Source organism: Pseudophryne corroboree, chromosome 8, assembly GCF_028390025.1.
Source record: "Pseudophryne corroboree isolate aPseCor3 chromosome 8, aPseCor3.hap2, whole genome shotgun sequence".
Lineage (NCBI taxonomy): Eukaryota > Metazoa > Chordata > Amphibia > Anura > Myobatrachidae > Pseudophryne > Pseudophryne corroboree.
Genome location: NC_086451.1, coordinates 78,430,590 through 78,455,585, shown reverse-complemented (window position 1 = coordinate 78,455,585; position 24,996 = coordinate 78,430,590). Strand labels below are relative to the sequence as shown.

At 46.3% G+C, this 24,996-nt stretch overlaps 1 protein-coding gene across 2 annotated transcripts in view; it reads left to right on the top strand.

The window, feature by feature from the left end:
- FUBP3 (far upstream element binding protein 3) overlaps positions 1-23,477 on the top strand; it is a 116,684-nt gene extending 93,207 nt beyond the window's left edge. For both annotated transcript variants that reach the window (XM_063936713.1, XM_063936714.1), the window contains 6 exons: positions 5,824-5,984; positions 11,885-11,958; positions 18,015-18,091; positions 20,587-20,658; positions 20,911-21,038; positions 21,740-23,477. In XM_063936713.1, the coding sequence (XP_063792783.1) occupies positions 5,824-5,984; positions 11,885-11,958; positions 18,015-18,091; positions 20,587-20,658; positions 20,911-21,038; positions 21,740-21,748 (521 nt within the window). In that variant the 3' untranslated portion in view covers positions 21,749-23,477. The remainder of the gene's footprint in view (positions 1-5,823; positions 5,985-11,884; positions 11,959-18,014; positions 18,092-20,586; positions 20,659-20,910; positions 21,039-21,739) is intronic.
- Positions 23,478-24,996: the final 1,519 nt, after the last annotated feature.

Genomic DNA, 24,996 nt, shown 5'->3' with positions numbered 1-24,996 from the left:
TGGCACTGTGGGGACATATCTGTATCTGGCACTGTGGGGACATATCTGTATCTGGCACTGTGGGGACATATCTGTATCTGGCACTGTGGGGACATATCTGTATCTGGCACTGTGGGGACATATCTGTATCTGGCACTGTGGGGACATATCTGTATCTGGCACTGTGGGGACATGTCTGTATCTGGCACTGTGGGGACATGTCTGTATCTGGCACTGTGGGGACATGTCTGTATCTGGCACTGTGGGGACATGTCTGTATCTGGCACTGTGGGGACATGTCTGTATCTGGCACTGTGGGGACATGTCTGTATCTGGCACTGACATATCTGTATCTGGCACTGTGGGGACATGTGTGTACCTGGCACTATTTGGGCATATCTGTATCTGGCACTGTGGTGGCATATCTGTATCTGGCACTGTGGTGGCATATCTGTATCTGGCACTGTGGGGACATAGCTGTATCTGGCACTGTGGGGACATAGCTGTATCTGGCACTGTGGGGACATAGCTGTATCTGGCACTGTGGGGACATAGCTGTATCTGGCACTGTGGGGACATAGCTGTATCTGGCACTGTGGGGACATAGCTGTATCTGGCACTGTGGGGACATGTGTGTACCTGGCACTGTGGGGACATATCTGTATCTGGCACTGTGGTGGCATATCTGTATCTGGCACTGTGGGGACATATCTGTATCGGGCACTGTGGGGGCATATCTGTATCGGGCACTGTGGGGACATATCTGTATCTGGCACTGTGGGGACATATCTGTATCTGGCACTGTGGGGACATGTGTGTACCTGGCACTGTGGTGGCATATCTGTATCTGGCACTGTGGTGGCATATCTGTATCTGGCACTGTGGGGACATATATGTATCTGGCACTGTGGGGACATATATGTATCTGGCACTGTGGGGACATATATGTATCTGGCACTGTGGGGACATATCTGTATCTGGCACTGTGGGGACATATCTGTATCTGGCACTGTGGGGACATATCTGTATCTGGCACTGTGGGGACATATCTGTATCTGGCACTGTGGGGACATATCTGTATCGGGCACTGTGGGGACATATCTGTATCTGGCACTGTGGGGACATATCTGTATCGGGCACTGTGGGGACATATCTGTATCGGGCACTGTGGGGACATATCTGTATCGGGCACTGTGGGGACATATCTGTATCGGGCACTGTGGGGACATATCTGTATCGGGCACTGTGGGGACATATCTGTATCTGGCACTGTGGGGACATGTGTGTATCTGGCACTGTGGGGACATGTGTGTACCTGGCACTGTGGGGACATGTGTGTACCTGGCACTGTGGGGACATGTGTGTACCTGGCACTGTGGGGACATGTGTGTACCTGGCACTGTGGGGACATATCTGTATCTGGCACTGTGGGGACATATCTGTATCTGGCACTGTGGGGACATATCTGTATCTGGCACTGTGGGGACATATCTGTATCTGGCACTGTGGGGACATGTCTGTATCTGGCACTGTGGGGACATATCTGTATCTGGCACTGTGGGGACATATCTGTATCTGGCACTGTGGGGACATGTGTGTACCTGGCACTATTTGGGCATATCTGTATCTGGCACTGTGGTGGCATATCTGTATCTGGCACTGTGGTGGCATATCTGTATCTGGCACTGTGGGGACATAGCTGTATCTGGCACTGTGGGGACATAGCTGTATCTGGCACTGTGGGGACATAGCTGTATCTGGCACTGTGGGGACATAGCTGTATCTGGCACTGTGGGGACATAGCTGTATCTGGCACTGTGGGGACATAGCTGTATCTGGCACTGTGGGGACATAGCTGTATCTGGCACTGTGGGGACATAGCTGTATCGGGCACTGTGGGGACATGTGTGTACCTGGCACTGTGGTGGCATATCTGTATCTGGCACTGTGGTGGCATATCTGTATCTGGCACTGTGGTGGCATATCTGTATCTGGCACTGTGGGGACATATCTGTATCGGGCACTGTGGGGGCATATCTGTATCGGGCACTGTGGGGGCATATCTGTATCGGGCACTGTGGGGGCATATCTGTATCGGGCACTGTGGGGGCATATCTGTATCGGGCACTGTGGGGACATATCTGTATCGGGCACTGTGGGGACATGTGTGTACCTGGCACTGTGGTGGCATATCTGTATCTGGCACTGTGGTGGCATATCTGTATCTGGCACTGTGGGGACATATCTGTATCTGGCACTGTGGTGGCATATCTGTATCTGGCACTGTGGGGACGTGTGTACCTGGCACTGTGGTGGCATATCTGTATCTGGCACTGTGGTGGCATATCTGTATCTGGCACTGTGGTGGCATATCTGTATCTGGCACTGTGGTGGCATATCTGTATCTGGCACTGTGGGGGCATATCTGTATCTGGCACTGTGGGGGCATATCTGTATCTGGCACTGTGGGGACATGTGTGTACCCCTCACTATGGGGGCATATCTGTATTTGGCACTGTGGTGGCATATCTGTATCTGGCACTGTGGTGGCATATCTGTATCTGGCACTGTGGGGACATGTGTGTACCTGGCACTATTTGGGCATATCTGTATCTGGCACTGTGGTGGCATATCTGTATCTGGCACTGTGGGGACATATCTGTATCTGGCACTGTGGGGACATATCTGTATCTGGCACTGTGGTGGCATATCTGTACCTGGCACTGTGGTGGCATATCTGTACCTGGCACTGTGGTGGCATATCTGTATCTGGCACTGTGGGAACATGTGTGTACCCCTCACTATGGGGGCATATCTGTATTTGGCACTGTGGCGGCATGTGTATCTGGCACTGTGGCGGCATATGTGTATCTGGCACTGTGGTGGCATATCTGTATCTGGCACTGGTGGCATATGTGTATCTGGCGGTGCACTACTGGCGGCATATGTGTATCTGGCACTGTGGCGGCATATGTGTATCTGGCACTGTGGCGGCATATGTGTATCTGACACTGTGGCAGCATATGTGTATCTGGCAGTGCACTACTGGGGGCATATCTACTGGGGCATAACTACTAGGGGCAGGCTAATTTAAAGTTGATAATTTTTGTATGGCCCCCGAAGGATTTTATAAATGTCTAAATGGCCCTTGGTAGTAAAAAGGTTCCCCACCCCTGCTGTAAAGGGAGTCATTGCTGTCTTTTTATCCCAAAACAAATAGAAATCTGATGAATTTGCAAATAGGGGACACTGGAAGGGATCCGGAAACTAGGTCGACAATGTCTAGGTCGACCACTATTGGTCGACAGTAACTAGGTTGCCAGGGTCTTTAGGTCGACAGGTCAAAAGGTCGACATGAGTTTTTCACTTTTTTTTTTCTTTGAACCTTTTCATACTTAACGATCCACGTGGACTACGATTGGAACGGTAATCTGTGCCAAGCGAAGGCACCTTGCCCGAAGCATGGTGAGCGAAGCGGGGCACTAATTGGGGTTCCCGGTCACACTACGAAGAAAACGACACCAAAATAACATAAAAAACTCATGTCGACCTAGAACATGTTGACCTAAAGACCCAGTTGACCTAAAGACCCAGTCGACCTAGACACCCTGTCTACCTAGTTACTGTCGACCTTCCATACCACACCCCACTGGAAACAGGATAACTCAGGCAGTTGCTGGGGGCATTGTAGGCTGTGTGGCCCTTAGGGGGAATTAAATTGTTTTGGCGCGTATGAACGCCCGTCTAAAGTGATGGTGCAATATATATTCAAACCTTTGAGGTTTTCACGCTCGTCTTAACAAATGCATCAGGTTTAGATGTGTAAAGCAGCTAATCCCAACTATTGGGCGTGACAGGGAAAATACCGTTTGGTTGTACAAAAGCCGGAATTTCTGCTCACCACCTCAGAAGGGTGCAAGCATAAATAATGGGCGCCAGAGGAACTCGCACCCCATTGGAGAAATAATTGAATTGCTCTATTGAATGCCATTAGTTAGAGCCACACTAAAAAATAATTGAACCCTCCATCCTCCCACCTTAAATCTATTAGTGATGCCACTGCAGCCGACTGTACAAAGTTATGGTGTTTAAGATTTATCAGAAACATTGTGACCAGAATTGCAGAACTTACAAATTTGAACAGTGTGTTGTTTTTTTTTTTGGGGGGGGGGTTGGTGTTCTTCAATATTTTAACCAAATAAAACAGTTTACATTACGCTCCCCTATCCTCAATCACCCAATCTTGTTAAACCAGCTTTCACTCAAATGCTGATAAGGCCTCATGTACTGAAAGGCTCAACAAATTGGAGGTTAGAGGTGATTACATGGGTGCCCCTGCTGTGCTATGTTCTCCTTTAATTGATTGGGAGAGTGGTCTCTGGTGCTTTTATCCTCTGTCATTAACTAATAACGGGGATGCTGTACCTCAAGGGTCTCCTTGCATATGCAGTCAGGGTTAAAATGTCTTTCTATATAGGGAAAAATTGCATCTGGGGTTGGTTTGCCTTTTGTGTACTTGTAATGTTGTTGGCCTTTCTGTTTTTATGTGAGTTCTGCTTTGATCTTGCATTGATTAAAGTAGTAACTCTGTTTCAGGCCTACTAGTAAATGTGGTTTTTCCCTAAATGTAGTGAGTGACATGGCGAAACCAGTTGCTGTGTGGGAGCATCCTAATTTTTTTTTTGTAAACCCCCCCCCCCCCTTATTTATATATTTATATATATATATATATATATATATATATATATATATATATATATATATATAATATAGCTCCCTGTTTGCATGTGCTGACCAGTGATCTTTGTTGTTGTTTTTTTCTATATTAAGCTCATGGCTAGGGTGATTAAGCAGCCGACAATCCTTCTCCATTCCATTGTCAGGTGATAAAGCTGCTGTGTTGATCTAATTTGATATTTTAAGTATTCTTTTAAATAAAATAAAATAAAAAAAATTGCCCAAGTTTTGTTTTTTTAGGATGTTTTTAAAACGTTGCCATTCTACCATTTATCGGAAGATCATTAACCCTTTCACTCTGGTGTAGTTTGCCATTTTTGGAAGAATACTTTTTCACTACGGGTTATTCAGCTGATATGATCCTTACACTTCGGTTAATCGTGACAATATCAAATACCATTTTGTCTTTAGATGTGTTCAGGCTGCTGGGAAAGTTAGTGTTTTCTAGAAAAGCGCTTTTACTTCGATTTCATTATACAGCAGGTGCTATAGAAATAGCTACAAGTCATTTCTCTTGTGGAAAACAGCTAGTTATTAATAGACTGATTCTCATTCAGTTTGCATACAGTGCGCCCCCTGCTGTTTCTTGTGGGTCTTATTTATGCAAAGGTTTGGTTTTCTCCCTGCCACTAATAGCAGCGTAAGGGTGCAGTGGAGGCTATGTTTTAATATACATTTTTTTTATTACGCCTGTGGTGCTGCCAAGTGTCTGTAGCGCCATACATGCAAAAACTATAATAAAACATAAACAAACAAAAAGATTCAAAGTATAAAAATAAAAAAAAAAGGTGAAAAGTGAATGACCGTTTAAAACGGTAGCACTCAATGACCCTGCACCTTTGGAAGGGACAGTCTCACTGGAAGCTGGGTCAGGGCAGGGTGAGAGCCAAAGGGGGTGGAGGGCCCTGCCTGTGAGAGCAGAAGGGAGGTTCTCACTGGCCAGTGAACTGGAGGTAGGGAGTGACTAAAGCGGTTTCCCATAATACACATAATGGATTTTTGCAGTTAGCGAAATAAACGTGTGGTATTGATCTGTTCAGAAGAAATGTGTAATGTCTGTTGTATAAGCCAACGCAAATCTTTAACGGTACCCTTTCTTCCTCCCAGGAGGTGAAAATATCAAAAGCATAAACCAGCAGTCGGGGGCCCACGTGGAGCTCCAGAGGAACCCGCCACCCAACACAGACCCAAGTCTACGGATATTCACCATCCGAGGTGTCCCACAACAAATTGAGCTGGCCAGACATCTCATTGATGAGAAAGTTGGGGTACGTTTGTAAGGGAGTCTCTAGGGAAAAGTGGTAAAGGACAGGGATACTTATCTGTGCAGTTATCCGAATGAACCAGCAGAAAGGCAGGCTCGCTCATGGTGGAAATGGCCATTCGTGACTTATGTCACTTGTTCCTGGGAAGAAACAATTACATATTGTACTAACGGATTATTCCCAATTTTCCCTCGTTTTGTGTTTTTAAATTCTAAAAACATCATTTCTCTATCGTCCTAGTGGATGCTGGGGTTCCTGAAAGGACCATGGGGAATAGCGGCTCCGCAGGAGACAGGGCACAAAAGTAAAGCTTTCCGATCAGGTGGTGTGCACTGGCTCCTCCCCCTATGACCCTCCTCCAAGCCAGTTAGATTTTTGTGCCCGGCCGAGAAGGGTGCAATCTAGGTGGCTCTCCTAAAGAGCTGCTTAGAAAAGTTTAGCTTAGGTTTTTTATTTTACAGTGAGTCCTGCTGGCAACAGGATCACTGCAACGAGGGACTTAGGGGAGAAGAAGTGAACTCACCTGCGTGCAGGATGGATTGGCTTCTTGGCTACTGGACATCCGCTCCAGAGGGACGATCACAGGTACAGCCTGGATGGTCACCGGAGCCTTGCCGCCGGCCCCCTTGCAGATGCTGAAGTAAGAAGAGGTCCAGAATCGGCGGCAGAAGACTCCTCAGTCTTCTAAAGGTAGCGCACAGCACTGCAGCTGTGCGCCATTTTCCTCTCAGCACACTTCACACGGCAGTCACTGAGGGTGCAGGGCGCTGGGAGGGGGGCGCCCTGGGAGGCAAATGAATACCTATTTTGGCTAAAAATACCTCACATATAGCCTCCGGAGGCTATATGGAGATATTTAACCCCTGCCAGAATCCGTTAAGAGCGGGAGACGAGGCCGCCGAAAAAGGGGCGGGGCCTATCTCCTCCGCACACAGCGCCATTTTCCCTCACAGAAAGGCTGGAGGGAAGGCTCCCAGACTCTCCCCTGCACTGCACTACAGAAACAGGGTTAAAACAGAGAGGGGGGGGGGCACTAATTTGGCGTTAGAAATATATAAAAAAGATGCTATAAGGGAAAACACTTATATAAGGTTGTCCCTATATAATTATAGCGTTTTTGGTGTGTGCTGGCAAACTCTCCCTCTGTCTCTCCAAAGGGCTAGTGGGTCCTGTCCTCTATCAGAGCATTCCCTGTGTGTGTGCTGTGTGTCGGTACGTGTGTGTCGACATGTAGGAGGACGATGTTGGTGAGGAGGCGGAGCAATTGCCTGTAATGGTGATGTCACTCTCTAGGGAGTCGACACCGGAATGGATGGCTTATTTAGGGAATTACGTGATAATGTCAACACGCTGCAAGGTCGGTTGACGACATGAGACGGCCGACAAACAATAGTACCGGTCCAGACGTCTCAAAAACACCGTCAGGGGTTTTTAAAACGCCCGTTTACTTTAGTCGGTCGACACAGACACAGACAGGGACACTGAATCCAGTGTCGACGGTGAATAAACAAACGTATTCCTTATTAGGGCCACACGTTAAAGGCAATGAAGGAGGTGTTACATATTTCTGATACTACAAGTACCACAAAAGAGGGTATTATGTGGGATGTGAAAAAACTACCATAGTTTTTCCTGAATCAGATAAATTAAATAAAGTGTGTGATGATGCGTGGGTTCCCCCCGATAGAAAATTATGGGCGGTATACCCTTTCCCGCCAGAAGTTAGGGCGCGTTGGGAAACACCCCTTAGGGTGGATAAGGCGCTCACACGCTTATCAAAACAAGTGGCGGTACCGTCTATAGATAGGGCCGTCCTCAAGGACCAGCTGACAGGAGGCTGGAAAATATCATAAAAAGTATATACACACATACTGGTGTTATACTGCGACCAGCGATCGCTTCAGCCTGGATGTGCAGAGCTGGGGTGGCTTGGTCGGATTCCCTGACTAAAAATATTGATACCCTTGACAGGGACAGTATTTTATTGACTATAGAGCATTTAAAGGATGCATTTCTATATATGCGAGATGCACAGAGGGATATTTGCACTCTGGCATCAAGAGTAAATGCGATGTCCATAACTGCCAGAAGATGTTATGGACACGACAGTGGTCAGGTGATGCAGATTCCAAACGGCACAAAGGTGTATTGCCGTATAAAAGAAGAGGAGTTATTTGGGGTCGGTCCATCGGACCTGGTGGCCACGGCAACTGCTGGAAAATCCACCGTTTTTACCCTAGGTCACATCTCTGCAGAAAAAGACACCGTCTTTTCAGCCTCAGTCCTTTCGTCCCTATAAGATCATATCTGCCCAGGGATAGAGGAAAGGGAAGAAGACTGCAGCAGGCAGCCCATTCCCAGGAACAGAAGCGTTCCACCGCTTCTGACAAGTTCTCAGCATGGCGCTGAGACCGTACAGGACCCCTGGATCCTACAAGTAGTATCCCAGGGGTACAGATTGGAATGTCGAGACGTTTCCCCTTCGCAGGCTCCTAAAGTCTGCTTTACCAAGGTCTCCCTCCGACAAGGAGGCAGTATGGGAAAAAATTCACAAGCTGTATTCCCAGCAGGTGATAATTAAATTACCCCTCCTACTACAAGAAAAGGGGTATTATTCCACACTATATTGTGGTACTGAAGCCAGAAGGCTAGGTGAGACTTATTCTAAAAAAATTTTTGAACACTTACAAAGGTTCAAATCAAGATGGAGTCACTCAGAGCAGTGATAACGAACCAGGAAGAAGGGGACTATATAGTGTCCCGGGACATCAGGGATGCTTACCTCTATGTTCCAAATTTGCCCTTCTCACTAAGGGTACCTCAGGTTCGTGGTGCAGAACTGTCACTATCAGTTTCAGACGCTGCCGTTTGGATTGTCCACGGCACCCCGGGTCTTTACCAAGGTAATGGCCGAAATGATGATTCTTCTTCGAAGAAAAGGCGTCTTAATTATCCCTTACTTGGACGATCTCCTGATAAGGGCATAGTCCAGGGAACAGTTGGAGGTCGGAGTAGCACTATCTAGGATACTGCTACAACAGCACGGGTGGATTCTAAATATTCCAAAATCGCAGCTGATCCCGACGACACGTCTGCTGTGCCTAGGGATGATTCTGGACACAGTCCAGAAAAAGGTGTTTCTCCCGGAAGAGAAAGCCAGGGAGTTATCCGAGCTAGTCAGGAACCTCCTAAAAACAGTGCATCATTGCACAAGGGTCCTGGTAAAAATGGTGGCTTCCTACGAAGCAATTCCATTCGGCAGATTTCACGCAAGAACTTTTCAGTGGGATCTGCTGGACAAATGGTCCGGATCGCATCTTCAGATGCATCAGCGGATAACCCTATATCCAAGGACAAGGGTGTCTCTCCTGTGGTGGTTATAGAGTGCTCATCTTCTAGAGGGCCGCAGATTCGGCATTCAGGATTGGATGCTGGTGACCACGGAGCCCAGCCCGAGAGGCTGGGGAGCAGTCACACAAGGAAAAAATTTCCAGGGAGTGTGATCAAGTCTGGAGACTTTTCTCCACATAAATATACTGGAGCTAAGGGTAAATTTATAATGCTCTAAGCTTAGCAAGACCTCTGCTTCAAGGTCAGCCGGTATTGATCCAGTGGGAAAAACATCACGGCAGTCGCCCACGTAAACAGACAGGGCGACACAAGAAGCAGGAGGGCAATGGCAAAAACTGCAAGGACTTTTCGCTGGGCGGAAAATCATGTGATAGCACTGTCAGCAGTGTTTCATCCCGGGAATGGAAACTGGGAAGCAGACTTCCTCAGCAGGCACGACCTCCACCCGGGAGAGTGGAAACTTCATCGGGAAGTTTTTTCCACATGATTGTAAACCGTTGGGAAATACCAAAGGTGGACATGATGGCGTCCCGTCTGAACAAAAAACGGGACAGGTATTGCGCCAGGTCAAGAGACCCTCAGGCAATAGCTGTGGACGTTCTGGTAACACCGTGGGTGTACCAGTCGGTGTATGTGTTCCCTCCTCTGCTTCTCATACCTAAGGTGCTGAGAATTATAAGACGTAGAGGAGTAAGAACTATACTCATGGCTCCGGATTGGCCAAGAAGGACTTGGTACCCGGAACTTCAAGAGATGCTTACAGAGGTCTTATGGCCTCTGCCGCTAAGAAGGGACTTGCTTCAGCAAGTACCATGTCTGTTCCAAGACTTACCGCAGCTGCGTTTGTCGGCATGGCGGTGGAAAGCCGGATCCTAAGGGAAAAAGGCATTCCGGAAGAGGTCATTCCTACCCTGGTCAAAGCCAGAAAGGAGGTGACCGCACAACATTATCACCACATGTGGCGAAAATATGTTGCGTGGTGTGAGGCCAGGAAGGCCCCACAAAGAAATTTCAACTCGGTCGTTTCCTGCAAACAGGAAGTGTCTATGGGCCTCAAATTGGGGTCCATTAAGGTTCAAATTTCGGCCCTGTCGATTTTCTTCCAGAAAGAATTGGCTTCAGTTCCTGAAGTCCAGAAGTTTGTCAAGGGAGTATTGCATATACAACCCCCTTTTGTGCCTCCAGTGGCACTGTGGGATCTCAACGTAGTTCTGGGATTCCTCAAATCACATTGGTTTAAAACCAGTCAAATCTGTGGATTTGAAGCATCTCACATAAAAAGTGACCATGCTCTTGGCCCTGGCCTGGACCAGGCGAGTGTCAAATTGGTGGCTTTTTCTCAAAAAAGCCCATATCTGTTTGTCCATTCGGACAGGGCAGAGCTGCGGACGCGTCCCCAGTTCTCTCCCTAAGGTGGTGTCAGTGTTTCACCTGAACCAGCTTATTGTGGTGCCTTGCACCTACTAGGGACTTGGAGGACTCCAAGTTGCTAGATGTTGTCAGGGCCCTGAAAATATGTTCCAGGACGGCTGGAGTCAGGAAAACTGACTTGCTGTTATCCTGTATGCACCCAACAAACTGGGTGCTCTTGCTTCTAAGCAGACTATTGCTAGTTGGATGTGTAATACAATTCAGCTTGCACATTCTGTGGCAGGCCTGCCACAGCCAAAATATGTAAATGCCCATTCCACAAGGAAGGTGGGCTCATCTTGGGCGGCTGCCCGAGGGGTCTCGGCTTTACAACTTTGCCGAGCAGCTACTTGGTCAGGGGCAAACACGTTTGCTAAATTCTACAAATTTGATACCCTGGCTAAGGAGGACCTGGAGTTCTCTCATTCGGTGCTGCAGAGTCATCCGCACTCTCCCGCCCGTTTGGGAGCTTTGGTATAATCCCCATGGTCCTTTCAGGAACCCCAGCATCCACTAGGACGATAGAGAAAATAAGAATTTACTTACCGATAATTCTATTTCTCGGAGTCCGTAGTGGATGCTGGGCGCCCATCCCAAGTGCGGATTATCTGCAATACTTGTACATAGTTACAAAAATCGGGTTATTATTGTTGTGAGCCATCTTTTCAGAGGCTCCGCTGTTATCATACTGTTAACTGGGTTTAGATCACAAGTTGTACGGTGTGATTGGTGTGGCTGGTATGAGTCTTACCCGGGATTCAAAATTCCTCCCTTATTGTGTACGCTCGTCCGGGCACAGTACCTAACTGGCTTGGAGGAGGGTCATAGGGGGAGGAGCCAGTGCACACCACCTGATCGGAAAGCTTTACTTTTGTGCCCTGTCTCCTGCGGAGCCGCTATTCCCCATGGTCCTTTCAGGAACCCCAGCATCCACTACGGACTCCGAGAAATAGAATTATCGGTAAGTAAATTCTTATTTATTCCACCTGTTGGTGTGTGATATCAGAGATTGTGGTGTAGAATTTCTGCTACTTGCTCAACTCTTTCCCCATCCCCCTTACAAAATGTTAATTACTGTGCGCAAAGTGCTGCAGATATCACCCGGGATTATTGACCTTTGTGTTTCATCTGTTCTCATGCAGGGCACCGCGATAGGCGCTCCAAGTAGCTTTGGCCAGAGTCCTTTCAACCAGGCGCACGCGACACCTCATCAAAAGTAAGTGACTGACTTTCATTCTGGCGCATGTGAGTGTACAATTGGTGGAATAACTTCATGTTGTCTGTATATGTAAAGAACATACAAACTCCACACCCTTAGTCTGGAATTGCACTTGTGATCTGAGGGCAGTGAAGCAGTAAGCTAACCATTATGGCACATTGCTGCCCACATTAATGTGTGCAAATTGAAAAGAACCTTAGACACCTAATCAGGACCAGCATAAAATGATTCAGTAAGTTAAACAATATGGCGCACCACCCCGCTCCATTGAGTTGGTGACGTCGGAGTCTAAAATATATATGAAAAAATCACTGCAGCAGCTAAGAATGCGCTTATTGCTGGTAAATGTCACACAGTAGCATAATGTGTTTTTGTGCTTTACGTATTTCATATTATTGTTAATGCTGATAGGCACATCATACCTAGCTGCCTCTGGTATCCATAGCGCAGGTGCATTATCAGTTATTGAAATAATAAACATTGTTTTTCTCTAACGTCCTAGTGGATGCTGGGGACTCCGAAAGGACCATGGGGAATAGCGGCTCCGCAGGAGACTGGGCACAAAAGTAAAAAGCTTTAGGACTACCTGGTGTGCACTGGCTCCTCCCCCTATGACCCTCCTCCAAGCCTCAGTTAGATTTTTGTGCCCGAACGAGACGGGTGCAGGCTAAGGGGCTCTCCTGAGCTGCTTAGTGTAAAAGTTTAAAGTAGGTTTTTTATTTTCAGTGAGACCTGCTGGCAACAGGCTCACTGCACCGAGGGACTAAGGGGAGAAGAAGCGAACTCACCTGCGTGCAGAGTGGATTGGGCTTCTTAGGCTACTGGACATTAGCTCCAGAGGGACGATCACAGGCCCAGCCATGGATGGGTCCCGGAGCCGCGCCGCCGGCCCCCTTACAGAGCCAGAAGAGTGAAGAGGTCCGGAAAATCGGCGGCAGAAGACGTCCTGTCTTCAATAAGGTAGCGCACAGCACCGCAGCTGTGCGCCATTGCTCTCAGCACATTTCACACTTCCATTAAAAAGCGAGAGAAAGGCCGCCGTGAAGGGGGCGGAGCCTGTCTCCTCAGCACACTGGCACCATTTTTTCCTCACAGCTCCGTTGGAGGAAGGCTCCCTGACTCTCCCCTGCAGTCCTGCACTACAGAAACAGGGTAAAACAAGAGAGGGGGGGCACTAAATTGGCATATTAATATATACAGCAGCTATATTAGGGAAAAACACTTATATAAGGTTATCCCTGTATATATATATATATAGCGCTCTGGTGTGTGCTGGCAAACTCTCCCTCTGTCTCCCCAAAGGGCTAGTGGGGTCCTGTCCTCTATCAGAGCATTCCCTGTGTGTGTGTGTGCTGTGTGTCGGTACGCTGTGTCGACATGTATGAGGAGGAAAATGGTGTGGAGGCGGAGCAATTGCCTGTGTTAGTGATGTCACCCCCTAGGGAGTCGACACCTGACTGGATGGTCTTATGGAAAGAATTACGTGATAGTGTCGGCACTTTACAAAAGACTGTTGACGACATGAGACAGCCGGCAAATCAGTTAATACCTGTACATGCGTCTCAAACACCGTCAGGGGCTATAAAACGCCCGTTACCTCAGGTCGATACAGACACTGACACGGACACTGACTCCAGTGTCGACGGTGAGGAAACAAACGTATTTTCCAGTAGGGCCACACGTTACATGATCACGGCAATGAAGGAGGTTTTGAACATTTCTGATACTACAAGTACCACAAAAAAGGGTATTATGTGGGGTGTGAAAAAACTACCCGTAGTTTTTCCTGAATCAGATGAATTAAATGAGGTGTGTGATGAAGCGTGGGTTTCCCCCGATAAAAAACTGCTAATTTCTAAAAAAATTATTGGCATTATACCCTTTCCCGCCAGAGGTTAGGGCGCGTTGGGAAACACCCCCTAGAGTGGATAAGGCGCTCACACGCTTATCAAAACAAGTGGCGTTACCGTCTCCTGATACGGCCGCCCTCAAGGAACCAGCTGATAGGAAGCTGGAAAATATCCTAAAAAGTATATACACACATACTGGTATTATACTGCGACCAGCAATCGCCTCAGCCTGGATGTGCAGTGCTGGGGTGGCTTGGTCGGATTCCCTGACCGAAAATATTGATACCCTGGACAGGGACAATATATTATTGACTATAGAGCATTTAAAGGATGCATTTCTATATATGCGTGATGCACAGAGGGATATTTGCACTCTGGCATCAAGAGTAAGTGCGATGTCCATTTCTGCCAGAAGAGGGTTATGGACGCGACAGTGGTCAGGTGATGCGGATTCCAAACGGCATATGGAAGTATTGCCGTATAAAGGGGAGGAGTTATTTGGGGTCGGTCTATCGGACCTGGTGGCCACGGCAACGGCTGGGAAATCCACCTTTTTACCCCAAGTCACCTCACAGCAGAAAAAGATACCGTCTTTTCAGGCTCAGTCCTTTCGTCCCCATAAGGGCAAGCGGGCAAAAGGCCACTCATATCTGCCCCGGGGCAGAGGAAGGGGAAAAAGACTGCAGCAGACAGCCTCTTCCCACGAACAGAAGCCCTCCCCCGCTTCTGCCAAGTCCTCAGCATGACGCTGGGGCCTTACAAGCGGACTCAGGCAAGACGGTGGGGGCCCGTCTCAAGAATTTCAGCGCGCAGTGGGCTCACTCGCAAGTGGACCCCTGGATCCTGCAGGTAGTATCTAAGGGGTACAAATTGGAATTCGAGACGTCTCCCCCTCGCCGGTTCCTGAAGTCTGCTTTACCAGCGTCTCCCCCCGACAGGGAGGCGGTATTGGAAGCCATTCACAAGCTGTATTCCCAGCAAGTGATAATCAAGGTACCCTTCCTACAACAGGGAAAGGGGTATTATTCCACGCTGTTTGTGGTACCGAAGCCGGACGGCTCGGTGAGACCCATTTTAAATCTGAAATCCTTGAACACTTACATAAAAAGGTTCAAGTTCAAGATGGAGTCACTCAGAGCAGTGATAGCGAACCTGGAAGAAGGGGACTATATGGTGTCTCTGGACATCAAGGATGCTTACCTCCCATGTCCCAATTTGCCCTTCTCACCAAGGGTACCTCAGGTTTGTGGTACAGAACTGTCACTATCAGTTTCAGACGCTGCCGTTTGGATTGTCCACGGCACCCCGGGTCTTTACCAAGGTAATGGCCGAAATGATGATTCTTCTTCGAAGAAAAGGCGTCTTAATTATCCCTTACTTGGACGATCTCCTGATAAGGGCAAGGTCCAGAGAACAGTTAGAGGTCGGAGTAGCACTATCTCAAGTAGTACTACGACAGCACGGATGGATTCTAAATATTCCAAAATCGCAGCTGATTCCGACGACACGTCTGCTGTTCCTAGGAATGATTCTGGACACAGTACAGAAAAAGGTGTTTCTCCCGGAAGAGAAAGCCAGGGAGTTATCCGACCTAGTCAGGAACCTCCTAAGACCAGGCCAAGTGTCAGTACATCAATGCACAAGGGTCCTGGGAAAGATGGTGGCTTCTTACGAAGCGATTCCATTCGGCAGATTCCACGCAAGAACTTTTCAGTGGGATCTGCTGGACAAATGGTCCAGATCGCATCTTCAAATGCATCAGCGGATAACCCTGTCTCCAAGGACAAGGGTATCTCTCCTGTGGTGGTTACAGAGTGCTCATCTCCTAGAGGGCCGCAGATTCGGCATTCAGGATTGGGTCCTGGTGACCACGGATGCCAGCCTGAGGGGCTGGGGAGCAGTCAAACAGGGAAGAAATTTCCAGGGCTTGTGGTCAAGCATGGAAACGTCACTTCACATAAATATCCTGGAACTCAGGGCCATTTACAATGCCCTAAGTCAGGCAAGACCTCTGCTTCAGGGTCAGCCGGTGTTGATCCAGTCGGACAACATCACGGCAGTCGCCCACGTAAACAGACAGGGCGGCACAAGAAGCAGGAGGGCAATGACGGAAGTGGCAAGGATTCTTCGCTTGGCGGAAAATTATGTGATAGCACTGTCAGCAGTGTTCATTCCGGGAGTGGACAACTGGGAAGCAGACTTCCTCAGCAGACACGATCTTCACCCGGGGGAGTGGGGACTTCACCCAGAAGTCTTCCACATGATTGTGAACCGTTGGGAAAAACCAAAGGTGGACATGATGGCGTCCCGCCTCAACAAAAAACTGGACAGATATTGCGCCAGGTCAAGGGACCCTCAGGCAATAGCTGTGGACGCTCTGGTAACACCGTGGGTGTACCAGTCAGTGTATGTGTTCCCTCCTCTTCCTCTCATACCAAAAGTACTGAGAATCATAAGAAGGAGAGGAGTAAAGACTATACTCGTGGCTCCGGATTGGCCAAGAAGGACTTGGTACCCGGAAATTCAAGAGATGCTCACGGAAGACCCGTGGCCTCTACCTCTAAGAAAGGACCTGCTCCAGCAGGGACCATGTCTGTTCCAAGACTTACCGCGGCTGCGTTTGACGGCATGGCGGTTGAACGCCGGATCCTGAAGGAAAAAGGCATTCCGGATGAAGTCATCCCTACCCTGATCAAAGCCAGGAAGGATGTGACCGTACAACATTATCACCGTATTTGGCGAAAATATGTTGCGTGGTGCGAGGCCAGGAAGGCCCCTACAGAGGAATTTCAACTGGGTCGATTCCTGCATTTCCTGCAAACAGGACTGTCTATGGGCCTAAAATTAGGGTCCATTAAGGTTCAAATTTCGGCCCTGTCAATATTCTTCCACAAAGAACTAGCTTCTGTTCCTGAAGTTCAGACGTTTGTCAAGGGAGTACTGCATATACAGCCTCCTTTTGTGCCTCCAGTGGCACCTTGGGATCTCAATGTAGTTTTGGGGTTCCTAAAATCACATTGGTTTGAACCACTCACCACTGTGGACTTAAAATATCTCACATGGAAAGTGGTAATGCTGTTAGCCCTGGCTTCAGCCAGGCGTGTTTCAGAATTGGCGGCTTTATCCTATAAAAGCCCTTACCTAATTTTTCATACGGACAGGTCAGAATTGAGGACTCGTCCTCAATTTTTCCCTAAGGTGGTTTCAGCATTTCACTTAAACCAGCCTATTGTGGTGCCTGCGGCTACTAGGGACTTGGAGGATTCCAAGTTACTGGACGTAGTCAGGGCCCTGAAAATATATGTTTCCAGGACGGCTGGAGTCAGAAAATCTGACTCGCTGTTTATCCTGTATGCACCCAACAAGTTGGGTGCTCCTGCTTCTAAGCAGACTATTGCTCGTTGGATTTGTAGTACAATTCAGCTTGCACATTCTGTGGCAGGCCTGCCACAGCCAAAATCTGTAAAAGCCCATTCCACAAGGAAAGTGGGCTCATCTTGGGCGGCTGCCCGAGGGGTCTCGGCTTTACAACTTTGCCGAGCAGCTACTTGGTCAGGGGCAAACACGTTTGCTAAATTCTACAAATTTGATACCCTGGCTGAGGAGGACCTGGAGTTCTCTCATTCGATGCTGCAGAGTCATCCGCACTCTCCCGCCCGTTTGGGAGCTTTGGTATAATCCCCATGGTCCTTTCGGAGTCCCCAGCATCCACTAGGACGTTAGAGAAAATAAGAATTTACTTACCGATAATTCTATTTCTCATAGTCCGTAGTGGATGCTGGGCGCCCATCCCAAGTGCGGATTGTCTGCATTACTTGTACATAGTTATTGTTACAAAAATCGGGTTATTGTTGTTGTGAGCCATCTTTTCAGAGGCTCCTTCTGTTATCATGCTGTTAACTGGGTTCAGATCACAAGTTGTACGGTGTGATTGGTGTGGCTGGTAAGAGTCTTACCCGGGATTCAAAATCCTTCCTTATTGTGTACGCTCGTCCGGGCACAGTATCCTAACTGAGGCTTGGAGGAGGGTCATAGGGGGAGGAGCCAGTGCACACCAGGTAGTCCTAAAGCTTTTTACTTTTGTGCCCAGTCTCCTGCGGAGCCGCTATTCCCCATGGTCCTTTCGGAGTCCCCAGCATCCACTACGGACTATGAGAAATAGAATTATCGGTAAGTAAATTCTTATTTTCTTCTCCTTTCCAGTGGTCCTCAGGCGTTTGTAACACAGGGTTGGGGTAGCACTTACCAGGCGTGGCAGCAGCCTGGCCAGCAACTTCCAGGTAAGTGGAGACAAACCCGTACATCCTCTTAGGGGTCTTGCTTTGAATTAAATTATCTGATTTGAATTAAGTTATCTGATTCGTAAGACCCAGGTTCTGTTATTCCCAGCAGCCTATGACTTTCTAGCACCTCCTCTGCAACACCCAGCATTCCTTAGCTTAGAGCAGGGGTGGAGAACCTTTGGCCCTCCAGCTGTTTTTGAATTACACTTACCAGCATGCCTTGCTACAGTTTTGCTATTTGGCCATGCTAAAGCTGTTGCGGGGCATGCTGGGATGTGTAGTTTAGATGGTGGGATGAATGTTCCCCATCCCTGGCCTAGAGGTAGCCAAGTGGTGCAGACCTACAAGTGCTCAAATTGGTTTTGCACCAGCTTGAGCACCAGAGGTTCCACTGTCCCATCGCACTAACATTCAACTATCGCTTGTGACGCTCAACTGGCCTTGCTGCAGTGTTCTGGCTTTCTCAAGGCTTGTTTCGTCTTGTAGGTTGTCTGAATGCTGGTGGCTGTCCGCCAGAGCACTAGGAAATAGCCTAATCTAGTACATTAGTTGTCATACATCCCCTCGCTAGTCTATTTTTCCTTTTATTTTTTCTCTATTCATATTTTCAAGGTGAAATGATCATATATGCTTGCTGTCCTTACTCCTACACAGTGGTGCTCACTCTAATGGAGAGATCACAATTAGGTGTTGCTGCGATTCTCAAGACCAGACTGAAATATGCCTACCTTTCACTCCTTGGGAAATGATGCTGGCTTGCAACAGAATCTTACTGCACTTAAGAGCGCGCACAGTCCTTCCCTGCTAAGCAACTTGATTCTGTAATGCTGGCAAACGTGGGGTTAATTAGAGGAGAGCGGGTAGTGTCGTTCCCCCCCACCCCACCCCTTCCTGCGCATATCACTGTGCAGTGATCCGTTTCAGCCGTGCATGGTGTGAAGTGGACCCGTCTCTCACACAAAGTAGAGGCAGCCGTGTTGCTTGCTAGGTCCTGAAACAGATAGGTTAAATATTGGCCCAACCCCTGGAATTACTGCGCACAAGCAAACAATCACTTATACATTTGTGTGAATATAGTATCCAGTATTGATACAGCAAGTGGTTTCCTGCTGAGAAGGACACAGGGAGCAGGCTGGGAGAAATGCGCTCTTCGTGGTGTAATCCTTTTCCCACTATGTTGTTTGAAAGAGTCCCATTTCCAGCTCTATTGTTCCATGGTTTTGTGTGCAAGCAGCCATTCACATCCCAACTGGTGAACAAATCCAGCGAGTCCGAACTCCTCCCCTTCCCATCCTAATAAGTGATCTAAACATTCAGAGTTTTATTGCCTCTAACAACCCCCCTTTCTCAGACATAAAGTGTCCAATGAGGTAAAACACGCCGGTTTGCAGTCCATTAATTGGCGTATCCCTCAATGACTTCCCAAAGAAAGGCCATTGATAGAGATCCTTTATGTGAGAATTAGCAGGTGGGCACTTTGTGACCCGAAGTCATTCATTAAGGGACAGCGCCTGGCTTGTGGCAGTGGTCAACTCTGAACCCTCCTCTTATCTGTCCAGCTCTGCTCCTCACCAGTCTACAGAATGCTTTCTTCTGCTCCCCTGTAAAATGATTCCCATACGTAACGAATACAATTAATTGCATTTATTTGATACGTATATTTAATTACTGAACACATTGTTAAGGCACGCTCCTTGCCTTATTAATTAACAGAGCATTTAAAAAGAAAGATCGCCCCTGGCATGGCGTCATATTCTATCCCCACCTACCTACCAGTCCGGTAATGAGCTTATTGAAATGGGTGGCCAATGTAATGGCCATACATCAGGGCGACCAGTATTAGGTGCGAGTCGTGTCATAATTTCCTTTAAACTCTCTGGCAGTCCCAGCCTCGCGATTGGATGTTTTAGGACACACAATGTGCGTATGACAGGTACTATAATGATCGATCGTATGCCTCTCAAAAAAAACAAATGGGCAAGTGCCACTCAAAATAACGCAGATCGAACGATGCATTGTATGTGCATTAAAACATGGCGCGATGCGCGTACAATTACGACAGATATGTTCCGCACATATGATCAGAGGATGCAACGTTCGGCCCATGGGGCCGCGCATATTAATCGTACCCAAATAATGCACACCGCATTGACCAAGGCTTCGAACTCGTACATTATATCATAGGCATAGGATGCAGATAATGACTATCTGCTAATTAGTGATATTGCATGGTTTTCAGCATTGTGAATTGGACTGAGGAAGAAAAGCTGCAATGGGAACAGCTGTAATTTATATCTGTACTGTACAAGCAGGTTGTATGCGATTTGACTTTGTACTGCTAACTTTATCTGCTGAGTGTACAGTATGTGAAGGACAGGCCTAGATATGGGGTACAGACATCGCTAGAGCTATAGGGTATCGTACAATATTTAACAAAAATGTGGAGGATCTTTTCTCTTATCCGTCGTTGTATTATTATTATTTTTTTCCAGGTCAGCAGAGCCAGCAGCAAAACGCTCAGCCAGATTACAGCAAGGCATGGGAGGAGTATTACAAGAAGCAGAGTGAGTATTTGTTTAGCGCTGTGCAGTAGTCTCATTCTGTATGGAGGTCTATTTTGTATGACTAGCTATAATAGTGGAAGCAATGACTGGGGTTTTTTTTTTGTTTTGTTTTTTTCCATACCTCCCCACCCACCCCCAGCAACATGCTGTTTGGTCCATAGTATCTTAGTAGTTCTCGGTAGGTCCTATAGATAGACATATGTTGAGATATACATCTCCTCCCCTCTCATTCTCTGCACTTCGTCACTGTAGATCAAGCTGCCAGCGCCAGCTCTCAGCCAAGCTCTCAACCAGACTACACGATGGCATGGGCAGAGTATTACAGACAGCAAGCAGCTTATTATGGACAGTCATTGGGACAGACGCAAACCCACAGCCAGGTAGGTAGCACCCAAGTATTCTAATCCTGTTTAGCGTCTGTACATCCCAGCAATGACTGTCGCATGGACGGTGCAAATATAGCACCAGCAGGACCGTTGTGCTGGTATTTATTTTTATCAACCCTGAGCAGGTTTGTCCAGTTTGTCATGCAGCAGACACTTTTTCAGCAAATCGTTGGTCATGTCCTTCCCTTCCCGGTCATTTTAATTAAGAGTTTGTGTGAATGTCCATTTTAATGTAATTGGTAAAGCAAGTCTGACTTTAATGGAAATCTCACTTAACTAGTTTTGTATGAAAGAAAATTAATCGGATATTGTTTGAGGTGGTAAGGGGATGTTGTCTATGTCTGGATAGTGGTCCAGATGTAATGACGCCCAGAGTTCGGCAGCCGTGTTGGGTGCCAGCAGAACTCGGACATTTTTTTTAAAGGAGCAATCATGTACAAGTTATGGTTTTGCATTGTATGTAATTGCCCTTTTAAAAAACGTCCCAGTTCGGCCGTCATCCCGCACGGCCGCCAAACTCGGGGCGTCATTACATCCGGCCCATTGTGACCAGGATAAGAATGCTTTCTAGTACTCCTTGGTGGCTGTTACTAAACTATTACATGTTGTCTAGGCATGACTGGAAAAAGCACAATGTGACCACTGCTGAATTGCCCTTCTGCCTCTCTCACTTACTCATTCTCTTTACCTTACAGGAGCAGTAGAACAATTGTCCCGTTGATGGCAATATATATTTTATTTTTCGTTTTTCCCTCGGAATCATTGCAGAAGAAGAACCTAATTTGTAACCAGTTTCTAGATTTGCCTACGTTTTGATGAAGACTTTTTCTTTTTGTTTGTAAAACACTAGTGATAGGGTTAAATCCATACTGAACTTTGCTAAGAATCAGGTTTCTATAATATACTAAAGATAGAACAGTGCTGGGAGTATTTTTTTTTCTTTTCTTTTTTGGTTTGGATGTTTTATTGTCTTTTATTTTATTTTTTCCTGCCCCCCCCCCCCCCCTTCCTTTTTACTTTTGTTTCTTACCCTTGAAAAAAAAAAGTGTTAACATGAATTCTTTTTGGAACCGATCAGACATATTGAAGAAAAAGGATACAAATAAAAAAGAAAAAAAATATATATGTATATTCCTCCACTGTGTAGCCCCTGCCCCCCCCCTTGGTGCTGATATTGCAACATATTTGTCTCAATATTTTATTTTTTGTAGCATTTTGTCTATCGGACAATGCAGCTTGGAGGTCTTATCACAAAGATAAAACAAAAATTTACAAAAAAAATGTACACAGCTCCTAAAAATTTTTTAAATGTGTATTTAAATATTCTTAACTGTAAATTCATTAAATGTTTTATGTCTAATTTTCTGGTATTATGACTGTATTTGATTTTATTGCGTTTTTTTTAAAGAGAATTATCAATCTGTGTTACTTGGAAATGATTTGTTCATTCTGAAAAGCGAATATTTGAATCCATTTCTTGAGACAAGTGTGTTAGGGGACAAAAGGGGGAGGGGGGGGTGCAGGGACATATTTTGTAGGCTTTGTATAATACCTAGGGTTTTGAAGGGTTAATATAAAAACAAATGATTGTTAACACCCCGTCCTTCCAGAGGGCAGTGTAATGCATCGCAGAGCAATGTGATTCAAGTCTCTCTGGCAGGTCAGGGGCACATTTTATAAAGCAATGTTTATCAGTTATTCAGTTGCCTCTGTATATCAGACTTCCAAGCTATAACAGGAAATTACTTTTTGTGCTGTCAGAAATAAATACTATTATTTTTTAATATGAAAATTCAGCTGTTAGAATCTTTAATGCAAACACTGTGGAACATTTAACAGTATGAAAAAGTTTAAAAAAGAATCGTAATAACTATTTTTTAACTCCAGGGTTTGTTCTTGATGGTTTTTTTGTCTGTTTTTTTTTCTGCTTGTTTTTGTTTTAAATATTTTCTTATCTAATTGTCAAATTTATCATAGAAAATAAATAAAAACTAGTATTAACCACAGTATGTGCTAAAACAACATCAACTTGTGATTTAATAAAAGGGATATGATTTTGAATGTTTGTAGTCCTTTTTTCCCTCTTGTACAGATTACTTTTTATTTTTTTCCTCCCTTTTTTTTTTTTTTTTTTTTATTCCGCATTTAATTTTTTTTAAAAATTTTTTTTAAAGAAAACGGAATTAAAGCTAATTTGTGTGTGTGTGAATTTACAATTTAATCCTTGGGAACATTCCGTTTTGTTTTTGTTTTTTTCTTTTAGAGGGGGGTGAATTTAACTTTTTTTCTTTTATTCCTAAAATGTTTAACTGTTAAAATAAAATCACAATTGGATGATATTCAGTATGTTACAGAGAGATGTCTTATCTGACAATTGCATTTTACACTCTATATAATAAAAATGCCACAAGGCTGCTTGTGGATGAAAATGTTCCAACGTCTGTTTCCTTGGTGTTTGCGTTATTCATAAAATCTGAGAGCGATCACCCCTCTTTTTTTTTTTCCCCCCTTATATATTTCAGGTTGCTACATAGTGAATGGCATGTGACCAAAGGTTAAAAAATGGACCCATACCACTTAGTGTTCATGTCATGCACATTTATTTATATTGCATACTTCCAGCTAATGAAATAATGTCTTAATATTGAGTGCAGGTAAAAGATTTTTTTTATTTTATTTTTTAGCAATTAAAGTGCAGTCACGGTAATCTAAGGCCAACAATAAAGGTTTACTGCTAACAATGGGTTTCAAAATTACACCAATATAATTAGTGTGCAAAAAGCTTAACCAAAATTTGGGATTTGTACTCTTAATAATTATCTTAAAACAAAAAAAAGAAAATGCTAATTACATTAATGGGGTGCTCCCCTGTCTTGCTCTCCTAGTTACTGGTCAGTTATGCTGATTGGCTACTTAGATGAGAGGCTTTGGTTGACTTCACCATCTGATTGGGTACCAACAACTCCTGTCCAGTGAGGGACCTCTGTTACTTCCTCATTAGTTCTGATGCTTATAAATTCCTGCTCAATGCTGTCTGCTAACTTGGCTCTCCTTTGCCAGCTGCCAAACTCTGCAGTCCAGCATTACCCCTACCTAGATTGTACGAACCACCAAAATGATGCCTCTCTGTTAATGGTTACTTGGCTTTGCATATATCCGTAAATGGCTGCCATTTTAAAGCAGCCATATATGGCACAGTGTAAAGACTTTTTTCTCTAACGTCCTAGTGGATGCTGGGGACTCCGTAAGGACCATGGGGAATAGACGGGCTCCGCAGGAGACTGGGCACTCTAAGAAAGAATTAGTACTAATGGTGTGCACTGGCTCCTCCCTCTATGCCCCTCCTCCAGACCTCAGTTAGAATCTGTGCCCGGACAGAGCTGGGTGCTTTTAGTGAGCTCTCCTGTGCTTGCTTATAAGAAAGTATTTTAGTTAGGTTTTTTTTTTTTTTTCAGAGAGCTTCTGCTGGTAACAGACTCTCTGCTACGTGGGACTGAGGGGAGAGAAGCAAACCTAACAACTGCGGCTAGGTTGCGCTTCTTAGGCTACTGGACACCATTAGCTCCAGAGGGTTCGAACACAGGATCTTAACCTTGGTCGTCCGTTCCCGGAGCCGCGCCGCCGTCCCCCTCGCAGAGCCAGAAGACAGAAGCCGGCAGAAGCAAGAAGACATCGAAATCGGCGGCAGAAGACTCCTGTCTTCACATGAGGTAGCGCACAGCACTGCAGCTGTGCGCCATTGCTCCCACACTACCCACACACTCCGTTCACTGTAGGGCGCAGGGGGGGGCGCCCTGGACAGCAATTATGCTTTTGGCAAAAGTCACATATATACAGCTGGGCACTGTATATATGTATGAGCCCCCGCCATTATTTTTACACAGAAAGCGGGACAGAAGCCTGCCGCTGAGGGGGCGGGGCTTCTTCCTCGGCACTCACCAGCGCCATTTTC